Source organism: Candoia aspera, chromosome 1 (assembly GCF_035149785.1).
Source record: "Candoia aspera isolate rCanAsp1 chromosome 1, rCanAsp1.hap2, whole genome shotgun sequence".
Taxonomy (NCBI): Eukaryota; Metazoa; Chordata; class Lepidosauria; order Squamata; family Boidae; genus Candoia; species Candoia aspera.
The window spans coordinates 264222006-264240336 of NC_086153.1; the positions used below are offsets into that span (position 1 = coordinate 264222006).

Below are 18331 nucleotides of genomic sequence, written 5' to 3' on the forward strand. Positions count from 1 at the left end.
ACTCAAATAATCTGGGAATTTACTTAAGCAGAAACCTCTGTAATTATCTGGTAATAGCCAAGGAGCCTAAGTTATGATAATGGTTATCATCCAGAAATATTGTAAGAGGCTTTTTAATAGTAAAACTAAAGTCTAATACATGTCTAGATTTCAGGCTGCAGTCATGTGCATACTTAAGTGACAGAAAGCATCCTTCTGAATAACTGCACTTAGGGTGTTTAACTCAGTGCAGTTTTAGCACAAATAGAAATTTGCCAAGGCAAAATAACATAGGAGTTTTACTTTCCCTTAAGGTAAAGGTGCATCATAACTGCAACTCTGCATAGATCTCAGAGTAAAGAAGTATAGATTAAACTACTTCTTTTATGAGAAATGAATGGTGGGATTCCTTTGTTATAAAGATCCAGGGAATATTCTAGCAGCTCAAGGCACTTTAGCGAAGGAACTGAGAATCTTCGACTTTTAGTGAAGGAAGTATTTTGGCATGCTATGCTGCCACAAAGATCAGCGTTGAATATTTCCAAGCAATTCTAGAATGATTTGGTTTAGTTTCTGGTTGGTTTTACCTATCTAGATTATTATAAAGAAAACTAAGGAATTTAAGAATTGTATAAATAATCAGCTTATGGACAACCCCCCTCCCCCAGCAGTTATACCTAACTTTGTACATGCCTTATCTTTCAAGCTGATTAGACTGAAAGAAGATTGGGTTGTAATAAAGCAGTATAATTCTGTTTGATACATAATGCTGATGGTTTTTATTGGAAATTTGTTGTTTGTTTTAATTGTATTGCTATTGTTTTACAATTCACTGTCCAGAGGCCATTGAGACAGCCTAGAAATAAATGTTGTTTTTTGCTTGCATTTCTCATCTGTTTTATCTGACAGACGTGTTTAGGGTCAATGACTTATTTACAAATCTGTCATACGCACAAAAGCTTATTTTATAAGTCTAAGAGAACAGCAGTACCTCAAGTTAATGAAATAAAATAGTATTAGAAGATATTTCACTCCAAACATGCACATTCAGATCATCATCATCATCATCTAGCAACAAGAAAAGTAGTATATTCCTGGAGCTTTCTGAAATCAAAAAGTATTTTTCAAATATTATGAAAACAAGTATTATTTTGTTTATCTTAGTAGAATATTTCTTTAAAAAACCAAATATGCAAAAAAAGCATGGATTTTTTCCCATGGAGATTAGATTTATATTAAAAGCATTGTTTATTTTGAAGACAAAAATGGCTGTTTTTCACCAGTGTTTCTTCTGCACCTTTGATGACATTTACTTCTCATTTTTGTTTTTAAATTTGTTTCTGAAAGAGTGCTTTACCAGATGATAAATTCAAAGTTATCTATGAAAGATTTGTTAGTAAATGATTGGAGAAGGTATTAAGGGATTTTTCAGTATGTTACACTGGTCCTATTTTTTGCCCTAGACTGAATATCTTGGATTATGTTATTTATGTATAATTGACAGGATCTGAAGTCACAAAAATAATTTTTGTTACCAAATGATAAGAGCCACCACAAGGGATGCTACTTCATGTGCCACCCTCTTGTGTGAATGTTGGATTTATATGTTTAGACTCAACTCTTTCTAGAAAACCTTTATAAAAATGGTGGTGGTATACAACAGATCACAGGTAGAAATACATTGAAGGTTTTAAAAAGCAGTCCCCAGTCAGACATCTTAACCAGGCTCATAATGTGCAAAACATTGATCTTTTCAGAACGTGATATAAAATTGGCTTTGAAGTTAATGATAAAGTCTGTACCCTATGGCTTCTTTTTAAGATACAAGGAGAGTCTTTCAGCTATGGCACATGACCTTCCTCCAGATTCTATTGATTATTGTAAATAATAATAGCAATGACGGTTAATACACACTGTCCTTAATCAACAAAATTATTTTTTTCACCAAAGTTTTTCATTTTGATGTTGAAGGGTTCTAAAATTACATTTTGAAAAATATTTCTTTCAGAAATCTGAAAAAAAAATGCTTGTTCACTTGGTTTTGTTTTCCCCAGAATGGTGTTTGGTTTGTTAGTGAGAAGGTTATTGTCTGTGAACTAATTGGTTATTCCTGTTACACTGAATTTAGTGTGGTATAAGCTCCTAGAAGATTTTATAAATAGCTTAAAATAATCATATTCCTTTGACATGTATTACAGCATCCCCCCAAAGGGACAGACATTACTCGGTGCTTGCACAGGGGACCTTTCAACTTTTCACATTTTTAGATAAGTGGCACTAAGGTAGATTTGATTGACTCCTCAGCAAGAACAGAAGCTAGGAACGCTGTTTCCAACTATTACTTGCAGGGCTGCAACTAGCGTCTGTGTCACCCGGGGCAAACATGGATTCCGCACCCATTTTGGCACCCCGCCCAGCGCTCATTTTGGCACCACCTCCAGTGCGGTGCCCGGGTCACATGCCCTGCTTGCCCCCCCACCCCAGTTGCGGCCCTGATTACTTGACAAGCATTGGACTATGCAATAAGTCTCACAGGTGCTGCAGTCTTAGGAAGCAGATTGTGTTTTCCACCATATATAGATGAATTCATGAATAAGTCGTAATAGAACTGGTGAAAACAACTGTCTTTTTGCACTGAATGTGCACTCCAGGCAAACTTTAAAACACACATAAGCATGAAGACTAAAAAAGTTAACACTTAAAGCTAGTAATTCTTCTCCTCTCCATCACCCTATAAATTTGGTTCTTTTAAAAAAAAAAAAAAAAAAGTATTTTTTGCTTCCCAGATAAAATTGTAAGCTTATCCTAAGCTCAATAGCAAACATATTGAGTGATGGGTGAGACTTTATATAATGCCTTTGGAATGAGCCTTACTAAGTGAGGGACAGTTCTATACTATTTTGAAGACTGATGTGAGTTGTACACTTGAGAGAACAAATGCATTGTCCCCAGAAGACCATCTTTTCTCAATTTTTGAAAACTAAGTATACAAAATGGCAGGATATTTCTATAGTGGGAAAGGTATTTCAGATATCACCTGGGCAATATTTGCCACTATTTTATTTTTTAAAAGGCTTGATGATACTCCTTCTGAACTAGGGCAGTGCTCATATTGGACACAGGATGGTCAATAAGACTTGGGTGGAAATAGCCATGCAGAATAATAATACCAGAATAATAATGGATAATAACCAATCTCTCTGTGTGTTTGTGTGTGTATGTACATATGTACTTGTATGTGAAAATTAAGATGCTTTTCCCTAAAGGAAGAATTGCTTTCATTAGCAGAACTGGGAGTTATGCTATTTTCTCTTCCTATATTTTTTTTAAAAACCTTTTCCAAAAGGTTTCCTGAAGAAATTACTATGGTCACAGAAGCTGCAGAGAGTGAAGAAAAGGAACAAAAAGTCTTGTGGGAGGGAAAAAAAACCCACATCCATAAACAAAGGGCTGCAACCATTGTTTAGAGAAACTTACTCTAATTCAATCATCCTCAACCTGATTCTCATCCAGATGTGCTGGGAACTGTAACTTTTGGAATTCCCAGTTCAGCTTGGGCATCTGTGAGAAATGAGCAACAGAAATTCAGTTCATATTGGAATCTTTTATTTCTCATTTTAAAAGCCAAATAAACTTCTGTTCTAGGACACCTGACTGGTAGCATAAATATAAAGGACCAGAGGATGGACAAGCAGCCAGGATTGTTTTTTGTATTATGAACAGGAGTGTTGTGATGGGATGGCGGATATACTTATGCACCCTGTTTGAGTCATGTGGCTCACATGCCTATGATTTTCAGTCTGAGATAGTTCTTTCCATCTAAGAAAAAAGGAGGACATACCAGGATAGACTTAGACCGTACCTGAAATTGTCTTGACTTTCTACTCCCATGAGATTCTTATCAGTTCTGTCATAATTCTGTTCTCAATGGTTATACCAAAGGATAAAAAGGGTAAAGTAGTGGTTTCTCATTTGGGGGCAAAATTCTCTGGGATCTGAGCCAAAGTTACCATATTTAGTTCATCTGTATTATCCTTGAAAACCAAATTAATAGGTGAAAATTTTCAAATTCCAGGCAACCCTTTATGTATCTCTCCAGAGACAGAGCTGCTGATCATTTGACTGTAACACCCCCTTATGCTGTATGATTTCTTTACAGACAGGAGGCCAAATTCTGTAATGTGATATCCTAACATTATGGCAAAGAATGGATGAGTTTTCAGCTGGCATACAAAAAAATCCCCAGCTCTTGTTTAAATTACTTGGGCTATTAGGGTGGAATGTTTGAAGTTAACAGAAGTCTGTTTTTAGCAGAGTTAAGTAGATAGAAGCAGATGTGAAGCTTAGGGCTAAACCAGACATGACACGCAATCATTTGTATTTTTCCCTTTGCTCATTTTTTTAACCCCTAGAAGCCCCAAGAAGCAGTGAATTTGTGGGAAAAAATGACAGTCAAAAGGCTGTTTAAACCTTTTCCATAGTTTTTAATCTATTCAGAAGAAAAGATTCTAGAAGCAGACTAATTTCTTCACCATGCAGAAAAAAAAAAATCTGTATTCAGCTCCCCCAACCCTGAGGAAATATTTCTTAAAGTCACATATTACCAATTATAACTCCCTTTGTTAGGTGTCATAGAAACATATTAAAAGTTTAATCCTTCAAGAATTGCTTTCTGTGCATCTGATTTTAATTTACCATATATATTCGCAGATAAGCTGAGAATTTTAGGTGCCAAAATACACCGCCAAAATGGGGTTTGGCTTAACTGTGAATGGCTTTAGCCACAAGTATATATGGTAGGTTTCCCTCATCTTTTTAAAAGTACCTGCATATCCCGTATATACTCATGTATAAGCCTATCTGCAGATGTACAGACCCTCAAATTTTTAATCAAAATACCATGAAAAATGTGCCACCCATGGATAAGCCAATTGTGAAAATTAAAATGTATGAAAAATTTGAGGGCTGGCTTATCTGTGGGTGACCCATTATTCATAATATTTTGGTTAAAAATTTGAGGGTCAGCTTATTTGGGGATGGGCTTATAAGCGAGTATATATGGTATATGGGAAAGTTACAGGACCCATAGAGAAAGACCTGTTTGCTCAGACTTACGGGCCTTTATGAGGCTGCTTTTGGTTGTTTTTAAAAAACATTAGTATGACCTCTGCTTTGAACTTTAAGTATCTTACTGCCAGTTTTATTTATACGGCTTGTTTTAGAATGTCGCTTCCCTGTCCTGGTGCTAGAGAAGGAGTCATAATACTGTAGTTGTAAAAGAAAAAAGTTAAAAAAGTAGAACAAGACTCTATATACCTGGGTTGCAGAAATCTAGGCAACCATTATCGTTTTGCTGCTAATTAAAGGGCATCCAGTGTTTACCAGAGCTAATTTGTTTACTTATTTATTTGATGATCTCTGAATAAATGCACAAAGCAAAAATGGATGTGCTGTCTTTTTTATAGCAATTGTGCTGATGTTTAGTATTATGAGATGTTTTTAAACTAGTAGATCCTACAGAATTTTGGTTAATGGCAGTACCTGGGCTGGAAAGGGAAAGTACCAGAGAGTACTAGGATTATATGCTAGGCTGGGGAGTTAAAAAAAAAGCATCCTAGAAGAAGGCATTAACAAACCACTCCCATCCTGTTGCCAACAAAACTGTGTGTCTGGGTCCATGTAGTCTAAGAGACAAGCTTAATGCAAGGGGTCTTTACCTAGATCATAAGTGTCTGAAGGACCAAGATATATCAATACCTTATGCTGATTTCATGGGAATTCTTTAGCAACAGCAAATGTTCCAGCAGAATTGCTGGAATTATTTATTTTTAGACAAGCAGGTAGAGAAGAGGATAAGGAAGATTTTGTTACACAGAAGCAACTTGGATAACAAAACTATTTGCCAAATGGCTGTTGCTAAATAATTGTCTTCCACTGATGATTTCTCACTCAGTGTTTGCTCTAACAAGTGTCTTGGAAAATTGCTAGAGTTCTAACATATTTTGGAGAATAAAACACCCCCAACATCTATAATACTGAGCAATAATGATGTATTCTTTCAGTTTAGGACTCTTGATTTTCAGATGGAAGCACTTCAGTTTATTCAAATCTATAATACCTGAACTAGGAGCTTCACTTGAAGGAAACTTTACCCTTTAAACTTTACCTTCGTTGCTGGAAAACTATGTGTAATACCCAATGAAGGTTCTCACTCATCCAGGTGGAATTGTCTGTAGGTTGAGCCATGGCAACTGGATTTCTTTCTTTTTGGTTGAAATGTTTCACTGCTTGTCCAAGCAGCTTCTTCAGTCTGAGAAAAGGTTGGTAAGGGGACCCCATATATGTCTTCCAGGGTGGCTGCATTGTCCCTACACCTGAGTGGCTTGTTAATTGTGCCGTGGAGGTGTGGATTGTCTTTGGGATGTCTTACTCTTAAATCCCTTGTTCATCCGCAAGTGGATCGTTAAGAGTGGCCTTCCTGATAAACTTGTGAAGTGGTCTTAATTTTCCTGGGGACTAATGAAAGAGCAGCATGAAAAATGGGGGACAAGTTGTGTCTGAGGCCTCCACCTCTAGTGAGAGAAGGATTTTCCACTTTGGCATGAATGGATTCCTTAACCCCTCTCTCAAACCACCTATCTTCTCTGTCCAAAATGTGAACATTATTGTCCTCAAATGAGTGTCCTTTGTCTTTTAGATGAAGGTAAACTGCTGATTCTGGTCCTGTGGTGGTTCTTCTCCTGTGTTGGGCCATCATCTTGTGTAAAGCCTGTTTGGTTTCTCAAATGTAGAGCTCAGAACACTCCTCACTGCACTGGACTGCATATACTATGTTGCTCCTCTTATGCTCCAGTACCGAAACATAAGAGGAGCAACGTAGTATATGCAATCCAGTGCAGTGAGGAGTGTTCTGAGCTCTACTGGAGAAACCAAACAGCCTTTACACAAGAGGATGGCCCAACACAGGAGAAGCAACACCACAGGACCAGAATCACCAATTTACCTTCAGCTCCCGTTGCTAGTCCCAGCTCCTGCCAACCTAGCAGTTCGAAAACATGCAAATGTGAGTAGATTAATAGGTACCGCTTCGGCGGGCAGGTAACGGCGTTCCGTGTAGTCATGCTGGCCACATGATCATGGAAATGTCTACGGACAAACGCCGGCTCTTTGGCTTTGAAACGGAGATGAGCACCGCCCCCTAGAGTCGGACATGACTGGACTTAATGTCAAGGGAAACCTTTACCTTTACCTAAACTTTGCCCACCCAAAATAATATATTGATAGTTCTTTCCTCTGTGTTTATATAAAACAAGTTCAAAGGTGGAGAGGGAACACAAATCCAGAACTTCAAATGGCTATGGCAGTCATTCCATCAGCATAAAACCATATTTTTATCTACATTCCAAACATGGTAAATCCAGAGATCTTCATAAACTGGTAACTTCCAAATATTCAGTACATAGTTTATACTAATATCTTTAAACCTTATTTCTCTTTCCAGCACCCTATTGACAAATTTTAAAAAATATTAAACCAAAACCAACTCTAGAGCAAGCACAAAATATATACATCAATGTCTTTTCCACCATTTTTCAGTGCCAACAAACTGAAGTAGACATCCAACATTTACTAAACATCTTTTAAACTTAACATGCATTTAAGTCAACAAAGTATTATTTTCTAGTGTACTGTGGTGTGCAGTACACTAGAAAATAATACTTTGTTGACTTAAATGTATGTTAAGTTTAAAAGATTCATTTTTAAGATACTTTAAAAGGCACCAATCCACTGATTCATTTATTAATGATATTGGAACTCTTCATTCCAAATTTGTTGGTTACCAGTGTTCATACTATTCTTTATCTGTTTATAAAAATAGATTGTAGATTTGGAAACATTCAAAACCCATTGCAGTGACAATTAAGGAATTCTTGATGCTGATAATATGTCTGGTCCATACTGTATAGTCTTAAGATATTCTAATTAAATATATTGTCATTCACAAGATGCAGTATATTGTCATTCTTCCTGCAAGACCACAGGTTAAAACTGAACTTCCTTCCCAACTTTATCCAAATATGTCTTGCAGCATTTAATATAGGAAAATATAGGAAAAATAGTTGACTACAAAAACAGGATTCAAGTATCTGCCAGGATATCATTGTTCTCATAAAAGTCTTTTAGAAGAATCAGTTAAATTCCATGAAAAGATGGCGATCAAACAGAAGGCCAGTGATAAAGCTGAAAAACTTGTAAGTTAAAATGCCATACAGGTATTTCATATGGAAGTCATGATTTAGAAAAAGAAACCCTGGAAATCTGTTGATCTCATAACATTTTTCTCAGTCTTTTGTTAAACTCTTTTGTTAAGCTGTTAAACTGGCAGGTATTAATGTGAGAATCCTTCAAAGAATAAATATCCATTTTGGAGTGATACTCATTTTAATAAATTTATTCTCATAAATTAATAAATCAAAAACTCAGTCACCTATTAATATTGCTATTAATTTGAAACAATTTGAAATATTTCATTGTTATTCCAAGGAAAATTTCCCAAAACAGTAAAATAAATATGCAGCAGCAGCAACATTATAAATATATTATTAATATATTCAAACCAGACTGCTATTTCATTTCTTCTTCTGATCCCAGACAAATAAACTGATCATCAGCATCCAGATCAAAGAATTCCCTCAGAAACGGGATAAACAAAAAATCGCTGGATTAAAAAAAAATCCTGACTTGAAGCTTGACAGGGCCAGTTAGACAGCTTATAATTTTGTCTATATAGGGATAAGTGACAAAAAAAAATCATTCTTCTATCTTTCCAATCAGAGAGCCGGCTGATTGGGATAACTATACAAAAAAATAAAAAATTGTGGATCTCTGAAATCTGAGTTCAACAGGCCTTTGTATTGAGTGGTACCAGAAATCAATTAAATAAACAGATTTCATCTCCAATTTGTACTCTAACTATAATGAAAACATCTCATGTGTGTATTTTTCCATAAATGCCAGTAAAGACTGGTCTTGCTTGACATTATAGACTTATATTCATGTATGTATGGATATAAGTGTATATGGCACAGTAAGGAATTAGATGTGTCCACTATAAATTTAATAAATAAAGCATTATTTATGTGTGATCTCAACCTGATTAATCCCTTTTCCTTTCTTTTACCTCCAGCATGTTCTTATGTAAGGAATCCAACCTTAGAATAAAGCTTAAAATAAAAGCTGGTAGTTGCTGGTGGTTAAAATCAGCAGTTGTATAATATTCTTTGTAATGCAAGAGAGCTTCAAGCAATTCCAAAGTAGTTATATTCTTCATCTCTGCTACATCTAATGGATCTGGAGTTAAAATAGTAATTTTTTTAGGAGCTTCACCTGCCACATCAGTGTCTTTTATTACTGTTGAAATATGTGGGGTATGTCTATTACTTATTCTGATATTTCACTTAGTCATAATTTACCCAGAGACAGCTGATACATAAAAAAAGAGACAAACTTTCTACTTATGAATTAACTTAAAAAGCAGTTCAAACTTGGGAGATAATTGATAGACAAGCTATGGTTGTAGATTGAAACATCTGCATTAAGAAACTGGAAGTCCACCTTTTAGATTTCTCCTATCGATCTATCCTTTCCTTACAAGCTTTCTGTATATTTATATTGAATGCATGTTTTTTTTCTTCTTTCTCTTTTTCTTTTTTTCCTCAGTGTGTGTTGTTTTAAATATATTATTGAATTGTTTATAGTTTGTAAACTGCTGCTTTATGCTTTTGAATAGGAAGTAGAATTAAAATGTATTAAATAATAATAGCATCTGAACCAGCTCTTTCTTTTTATTCCCTTAGTATATGATATGCTTTAGCAAAAACCCCTTCAAAGACAGTAAGCGGTGCTACACTGTCCCTCTGTTATAAGTGCTTTTATTGCCCATTTCTCCTAATGGCTTCTGTCCTGCTGTTATAAATCTGTTAGTGCACAGTCATAACTTTTGTCGCTACCACTGGTATAGCTGCCATGTATCAGAATCCTTAGGGCAAGTACGGACAGCGTCATGCCTTCAAAATGTTTATAGTTATAAAACCCACAATGACTTCCTGTTTTGGCTGGGACTGATGGTGATTCCAGTCCAAAATATCTGTTAAAGCAACTTTTTCCATCCTCCATCCCTCCTGGAGTTCTTGAGTTACAGATTTCAAAGCTCAAGACTGGACAGGTTCAGATTGCTGAGGAGTGCTGCCTTTGAACATTATTGGATTTGATTATCTACCAAGAACTCTAAAAAAAATGTTTCTAAACCATCAAATGATGTCATGTTATTAGTTGAATTGAATGAGAACATTATAACTGGGTGAGAATACTGACATATTGCTTATATTAGTGAGCCACTTTATTAGTTAATTTATTATTTGCTACTTTATTAGTCCATAAATTGGTAATTAAGAACATCCTAAAAATTTCCTTGTCATGCTCCTACAGGTATTGGCTGAAAATTTTGGCATTCAAAATTCTGATACCTTATTCAGGAACTGGCTGACTCAGCAGAAAGCTCACAGGAATGACTCAAATTAGTTTCTTTTTTACAGACAAGAATTAAAACATTTACATGTAGAAGATCTGCCTACAGAAATACATAGGAGTTAAAGCCTATGTATAGGTCTGTGTTCCAGGGTTTAAATTTTAAGCCATTTTCAAGTCAGCCATGCTTTTAACATAAGGATTCTCCCCAGTGTAAGAACCACTGGATCCTGCTCACTACCTTCATTCCTTTCTCTCCTCTACAAGCTTATTCATGTACTGTATAAATAATTTATCCCATGAAATGTGAAATCCTGTTGCCTTTTTCTGAAGCAGGCAGCAGATATATTTATTGCTACTGAGATTTATAATTAGCTAACAGTAATAAACTTACTATTCCCAATATTGCTTTGCACATGCACTTTGGTTGTTTCTGAAAAGTAGGATGGACAGCTCCTAGGAGAGATTTATGTTTGAACTCCATCCTGGAGAAATGAACCGATTAAGAAGAGGGATAATATATGAATAGAGCCTTGGAAGGTTTGTCTGCTCTCGGAACAATTATTTGTTTATAACTCTGCAGACACTAAGGGTCAGTGCCTAGACACACACATACACACATACACACACAGAGAGAGAGAGAGAGAGAATGAAGCAAAGCTCAATGTAACCGACATGTTCTTATTCATAATTCTGTTTTATTTAACATTTGGAAGAGACTTTTAAACGTGTTTTGTTTAAGGATTTTTCACTACTAGTAAATAATTTGTTGATAGCTTATTTTCTGTCTCTTTAAAGTTGTCCTTGGACCCACCTCTCCAAATTTTGGTATAGAACACTCATTGTAGAAGCCAAGTGTGAGGCAGGGTCTGTGGAGATACCAAGGGATCGTACTTACCATGTTATCTGGGAACAGTTTGATCCTGTTGGACCTGAGGAAGTGGACAGGATCCTCCGGACAGTAAATGCCACCACTTGCCATCTGGATCCATGTCCCTCCTGGCTGGTGAAAGCAGCTCGGGAGGTGACATGTGGTTGGGTCCAGACGATGGTTAATACATCCTTGAGGGAGGGGGTGTTTCCAGCTGCCTTTAAGGAGGTGCTGGTACAACCCCTCCTCAAGAAACCATCATTGGACCCTACTGTACTGGATAATTTTCGTCCAGTCTCCCACCTCCCTTTTTTGGGGAAAGTGGTTGAGAAAGTGGTGGCATTACAACTCCAGAGGATTCTGGAGGAAACAGATTATCTAGACCCCTTTCAGTCAGGCTTCAGGCCTGGATATGGGACAGAAATGGCATTGGTCGCACTTATGGATGCTCTCTGGCGAGAGCAGGATGGGGGTAGTGCATCCATCCTCGCTCTTCTTGACCTCTCAGCGGCTTTCGATTCCATCGACCATGGTATCCTTTTGGGTCGGCTCAGAGAGTTGGGGGTGGGCGGCGTAGTTTTGCGCTGGTTCACCTCCTTCCTCCAGGGCCGGCCCCAGTCGGTGGTGATATGGGGGGAGAGATCCGACCCTCAACCTCTCCTTTGTGGGGTGCCGCAGGGTTTGGTTCTCTCTCCTCTCCTATTTAACATCTACATGAAACAGCTGGGCGAGATCATCCGTCACCACGGGATGAGGTATAATCAGTATGCCGATGATACTCAATTGTATATCTCCATCCCAGGTGAGGTAAGTGATGCTGTGCCTGCTCTCTCTCAGTGCCTGGGGGCTGTAGGGGTCTGGGGAACAACAGGCTTCGGCTGAACCCTGGTAAGACAGAGTGGCTATGGGTTATGGGTTCCTCCGTATCCGGGACTTTGTCATCTTTAGTTATGGATGGGGTTGCACTGCCCCAGACAGACCCGGTGTGTAATCTGGAGGTCCTCATGGACTCACAGCTCCTGCTCAAAGAGCAGGTGGCAGCTGGGGCCAGAAGGGCGTTTGCACAGCTTCATGTTGTGCACCAGTTGTGCCCTTTCCTGTATCGGGAAGCCCTTCAGACAGTCACTCATGCCCTTGTTATCTCCCATATAGACTACTGCAATGTGCTCTACATGGGGCTACCCTTGAAGAGTATCTGGAAGAACATGTGTAAGAACATTATTCAGAGGAGTACAAACACACTGCAGCAACCCAAAACACCAGAAAAAGGAAACAGACCGCCTATACAACATCTTCCAGCAAAATGGATACCCCCCCCAACTTTATCAAAAAGTATCTGGTCAACCCACTAGGAGCCTTATGATGAAGGTGAAAGAAGAAAGTGCAAAAGCTGGCTTGCAGCTAAACCTCAAAAAAACCAAGATTATGGCAACCAGCTTGATTGATAACTGGCAAATAGATGGAGAAAATGTAGAAGCAGTGAAAGACTTTGTATTTCTAGGTGCGAAGATTAGTGCAGATGCTGACTGCAGTCAGGAAATCAGAAGACATTTAATCCTTGGGAGAAGAGCAATGACAAATCTTGATAAAATAGTCAAGAGCAGAGACATCACACTGACGACAAAGGTCCGCATTGTTAAAGCAATGGTATTCCCAGTAGTAACATACGGCTGCGAGAGCTGGACCATAAGGAAGGCTGAGAGAAGGAAGATAGATGCTTTTGAACTGTGGTGTTGGAGGAAAATTCTGAGAGTGCCTTGGACTGCAAGAAGATCCAACCAGTCCATCCTCCAGGAAATAAAGCCAGACTGCTCACTTGAGGGAATGATATTAAAGGCAAAACTGAAATACTTTGGCCACATAATGAGAAGACAGGACACCCTGGAGAAGATGCTGATGCTAGGGAGAGTGGAGGGCAAAAGGAAGAGAGGCCGACCAAGGGCAAGGTGGATGGATGATATTCTAGAGGTGACGGACTTGTCCCTGGAGGAGCTGGGGGTGTTGACGACCAACAGGAAGCTCTGGCATGGGCTGGTCCATGAAGTCACGAAGAGTCGGAAGCGACTGAACAAATAAACAACAAACTCAACCCACTACAGCACAACCAACACAAGCCATGAAAAAGCTTGTGCCATACATCAAAAACATCTCAGAAACAGCCAAAAGACTGTTACAAGCATATGGCATCACCATATTACATAAACCAACCAAATCCCTTCAGAACATCCTGAGTAACCCAAAAGACCCAGTAGCCCAAGAAGAAAAAACAGGAGTCATCTACAACATACAGTGTAAGGACTGTAGCAGCCACTATGTAGGACAGATAGGGAGGAGACTAGCAGAGCGCATCCACGAACACCAACTAGCAGTCAGAAGACACAATGAAAAGTCCTTAATCTCACAACATATGGACAGACTCAACCATAGTTTCAACTGGGAAGCTGGTAGCATCCTAGGCAGAGCTAAATTCAAAATTGCTAGGGAATTCCTGGAAGCTTGGCACTCAGACAAATCAACCATCAATAGACACATAGAGATAAACCACATTTACACACGGTTCAAAAAGAGACAATAAAAAAGCTAAGAAGGACACACAAAGACCAGAACACATCTTCTCCAGCAGCCACCACCCAGATAAGCAGGGATTAACACCAGACAAACAAACAAGCTGGAAACAGTACCCTAATCAAGGAACTACCAAAGAGAAAACCATACCTCCACCAGCACTGACAGGGCAAGCTACTATACATAAACAGGGAGCAAACCCCACACTCACTAGTACAGATGATGTCACCTAGTCGGGTAATGAAATTTCTGCAAGCAAACAACCAAGCTCAGAGAGCATGAACAATTCCACCATTCAACCCTTAGCTACATATATGCTGTTCTATCGGAACATTGTCTTTTAGACAATTCATTTTCCAGGGAAGATACATTGTTAATAGTGATTCTTTAGTGTACTTGTTCAAGGAACAATGTATTTGTGAATTGATCTGTGTAAATTTTATCTTTGAATTACTGCTAATCAGAAGCCTAAAAGTATGATAGAAAATTAATGTTACAGTGAACAATTTTAAATGTTGTTGTTTTACATGTAAAAACAAAACAAACAAAATGTGTTTTTCTGGCTAGACAGACATGGGATTTATTAGAAGCTCTCTCTCTCACACACACACCCATGTGAGAGAAAGGCAGACATTGGGAATTTGAATGGCCAGGTTGTTGGGTTTTTTTTTAGCTGACTTGGGTGTGCAGCTACAATCATCCAGTTTTTCTTGGATCTATAGAGCTGGCAGGGATTCCTACATAGTTGCCAGACGATCTTTTCTTATCTGTGTAATTCAGAGAAACATTAGATTCTCCTAATGCTTACCAGAAAGCAGTACCAAGTGTGGAGATCAGAATGATTAAGGCCTGCTGATAACCAGTTCATAATTAGTGCTTGTAATGCATGAATGCTTAGCTTCTGTGAGCTAAGATTAGCCTGGAAATTTTGTAAGATCTGAAATAATAAGATAGCGACATTACTACAGCTTAGCCCTGTGTTACAATGATAACTATTTTCAGAACTGTACATTACTGGCCAACCAAGCAGAAATAAACACTACATCAAACTCTTGGCCAAACTGTAAAACGTTTCCATTGAGTTTTCTCAAGTAGACAAGTCCTGAGAGTTTTGTGACTATTTTGATACAGAAGTGTTTTATAATCGTAAAGCTTTCATTTCTTCTTCTCCAGCAAAAGCAAAATCTAAATGTGGTTCCACCTTCTTCCCATGTGCCAGTGGAATTCATTGTATCATTGGTCGTTTCCGATGCAATGGTTTTGAAGATTGTCCTGATGGCAGTGATGAAGAAAATTGTAGTAAGTATTTATTACCTATCCTTAAAGGAGCATTTTTCCTTTTTTAATCAATAAATATTTATCACTTATATTAATTGTTACCTGCTTTTGCTATTGAGAAACTGTTGTTGTTGCATTTCAAATGCAAGGTGGCACTTTAAAATCTGAAAACTTTCTCTAGTGAATGTGAAATCTTGAGAGTTCCATAGAATCTTGAAGGCTATGTAGTTATTTAGTTAATTTAGACATGCAATTTCTCTCTTTCAGCTTGTTACAAAATGCACTATAGTGATCCAGGTTTATAAGGCACTTGTAACTGATTTTTTTTGAAAGTTAAGATTAGAAAAAGCAGGTGGTAACAGGTGGAGATCAGAATGAGCATTTATAATTAATGAAAAGTACTTTTTTTAAAAAAAAGAAACTTCTTGTTGCAAGTTGCTCTCCTTGAGGATTATGTTTTTGTGCCATTCTGTGTTATGTTTACTCTATTTAGGTTTTAATATTTCTTATATCTACAAGTGCAAAGATGTAGCAAAGATGTGTCTGTTATGTTGCTTCTTGACCTTCTCAATAATATATGTTGCTTAGCTTCCCAGATTCAGTGCAAGCATGAAAAAGCTCTTTTCTGACCTTTGCATCATCTGTACCATTGCCTGAAGGCTGTATCTAAAAGAACTGTTGCACTAAGGTTGATAAATATTGAAAACTTTCGGTTGGAAGACTTGATTGATTGATTTCATTTATATTCTATCTTTTCTCTGAGATCTCAACATGGCTGGCGGTGGGGGGGGGGTCTCCTATTTTTATCCCACAGAAATAATCCTGTGAGGTAGGTTGGACAGGGAATGACTGGTCCAAAGTCATCCAGTGAGCTTGAAGTGAAGATTTGAATTTTATCCCCCTCTCCCCTATCCAAGTCCAGTGTATCAGCCACTATACTACACTGACAGGAATCCGGTAAAAAGAAAGCCATTTAACACATGGGATGGAGTAACACTACAACTTTGGCATCTGAATTCCCATTAAAAAATATGAAATCCCTTTTTAGGAAGTTCTATATGTAATAAACACAATAGCAAGAATTAGTAAAACTGATGGAAGCATAAAACACCTATTATTTAATGTGGAATTGATACAGAAAGCAAGGCTCCCAGCTGTTAGCTGTCTATTTCCAGTGAATTCTTAAGCTGAAGTTAGCATACTATCATGAATTTTTCAGCTATAGCCTTCTCTGATTCTCTGATAAGGAGGAAGTTACAAAAGAAATACTTTCATCGCTATGTTCTATCCTGCAGCTAGTTATAAAAGTTATTCTTTTGCAGGTGGCTGAATAGATCTCATGATACTATGACCTAAATAACAGTGCATTGCAGCTGTAAGGGAAAAAAAGGCAGACTGTTTGACTGTGATTTAGTCATATTTAATATTTTTGGGATACAATCTCTTGCTACAGGAGAGCGCAGAGTTGCTTTCTTAAAAACACTTGATGGAGAGAATTACAGGAATTTTTTTCCTGTAAGTAAACAAGAAGAACCAAGACCTGCAGTGATCTTTAGTGGGTATGTGAAACATTTCACAACCTATTTCAAGTCCAAGACAGTTGTTCTAAATTCAAAACAGGCTGTTCTGACCATTCAAGGCACCAGTTTTTAACTCATACGGTACAATATGATATCTTCATTGTACTGTCTTGGATCAGCAATATTACTATGGTGATCCCCATACTATGGAATATACCTCTGGAGGGTCAAGAAAACCCCTTCATTCATAAAGATTGTGAAAACCTTTTTCCAATGACTTTTCGCTCCAGCTGGTTTGGTGCATGGGGGTTCCTCCATACATGTATATTTTTTGTTGCAATTTTATTTATTATATTATTATTTGTATATCTGGTTCATTTTTACTCTGGCATGCACTGCCAAATGTCATATGGTTGGGATTGGTTAACAAATATAATTAATTAAAAACCGAGAGACTGTGGAACTAACAATTATAACATTAAAGCTGCCTATGTTTAGAATCTGTGAGGACAGTGATTATTGAGTTAAAGCTGGTAAGGTAAAAGCTATAAAACTGCTATAAAACTAATAACTGAGAAAAGCTATAGGTTAACTAAAATTAAATGTTAGTTAAAATTCAAGAAATGAGTAAAATATAGTGAGATAATATACTAAGAAAAAAATTAAAATTAAAATTAAGCTGAGCAATAGAAGCTATAAAACTGAACAAGTAGGGACAGCAATATAATAGTTGGGCTTATGTCAAACCTGATTAACTGTAGCTGGCAATCAGTACCTGGTGAATTTTGTATGCTGCTGTGCAAAGCTTGACAACTTTATGAGTTATGATTGTGATAGAGACAGAGAAGAGTAGGATGATGTAAATTTGGTCTGTGCAGCCTGGTAACTTGGTGAGTAGCAAAAGAATAACAGTACTGTGGATGTTTCTGTAAAATGAGCAGGAATAGGAGCAGGGCAACCTATTTCAAGTTAAAACATTTCTAGTAAGATAGAACCAGACCCTTTTGAACTCAAAGTAAATGTCCTGAGTGCAAAATTGGCAATCTGAGCTTAAACCATTTTGAATTTAAACCCTTTGCTATCCTCAGTAATATTTCCGTACATATCTCATTCTACCTGTATATCTTGTTAGGAACTCCCCAACTTGCAGCTTTTCATTTTTTCGCATACGCCATCTCGTAGTAGCCTTGAGTTTTGTGGAACTGCACCCTTAACTTTTAGATCAATGATAGATTTGTGAAGAAAACGTAAGTTCTGAATCCCAGACAGAGATCAAACCAAAAATTTCCTGAGTATTTCTGCTGGTTTATACCATCAGTGAACTTAGAATAATTATTATTGTTATTAATTAAGTTATCTTCTACCTTTTCTCTACCTCAGAAATATTGCACAGGTGAAGCAGCAAGGAAGGCACAGGGAAGATTGGGTGGACACCATGCTGGGATGAGAGAAAGGGAAGAAAGTATTACCTAGATCACTTGACTGAGTGGGCTGTGAGTGGATGGGGAGGACTGCTGGGGCAATGGCAGTAGTGGCTGATTTCTTTCCCTGATCCTAGATCTTGATCTGGCCAACACTTTTGTGCTGATAG

At 37.6% G+C, this 18331-nt stretch overlaps 1 protein-coding gene across 1 annotated transcript in view; it reads left to right on the plus strand.

Annotated features, from left to right (window-relative positions):
• The window catches only part of LDLRAD3 (low density lipoprotein receptor class A domain containing 3), a 196349-nt gene that overhangs the window by 71494 nt on the left and 106524 nt on the right, over window positions 1–18331 (plus strand). The window contains exon 3 of the mRNA XM_063289620.1: window positions 15116–15241. Coding sequence (XP_063145690.1) covers window positions 15116–15241 — 126 coding nt within the window. The remainder of the gene's footprint in view (window positions 1–15115; window positions 15242–18331) is intronic.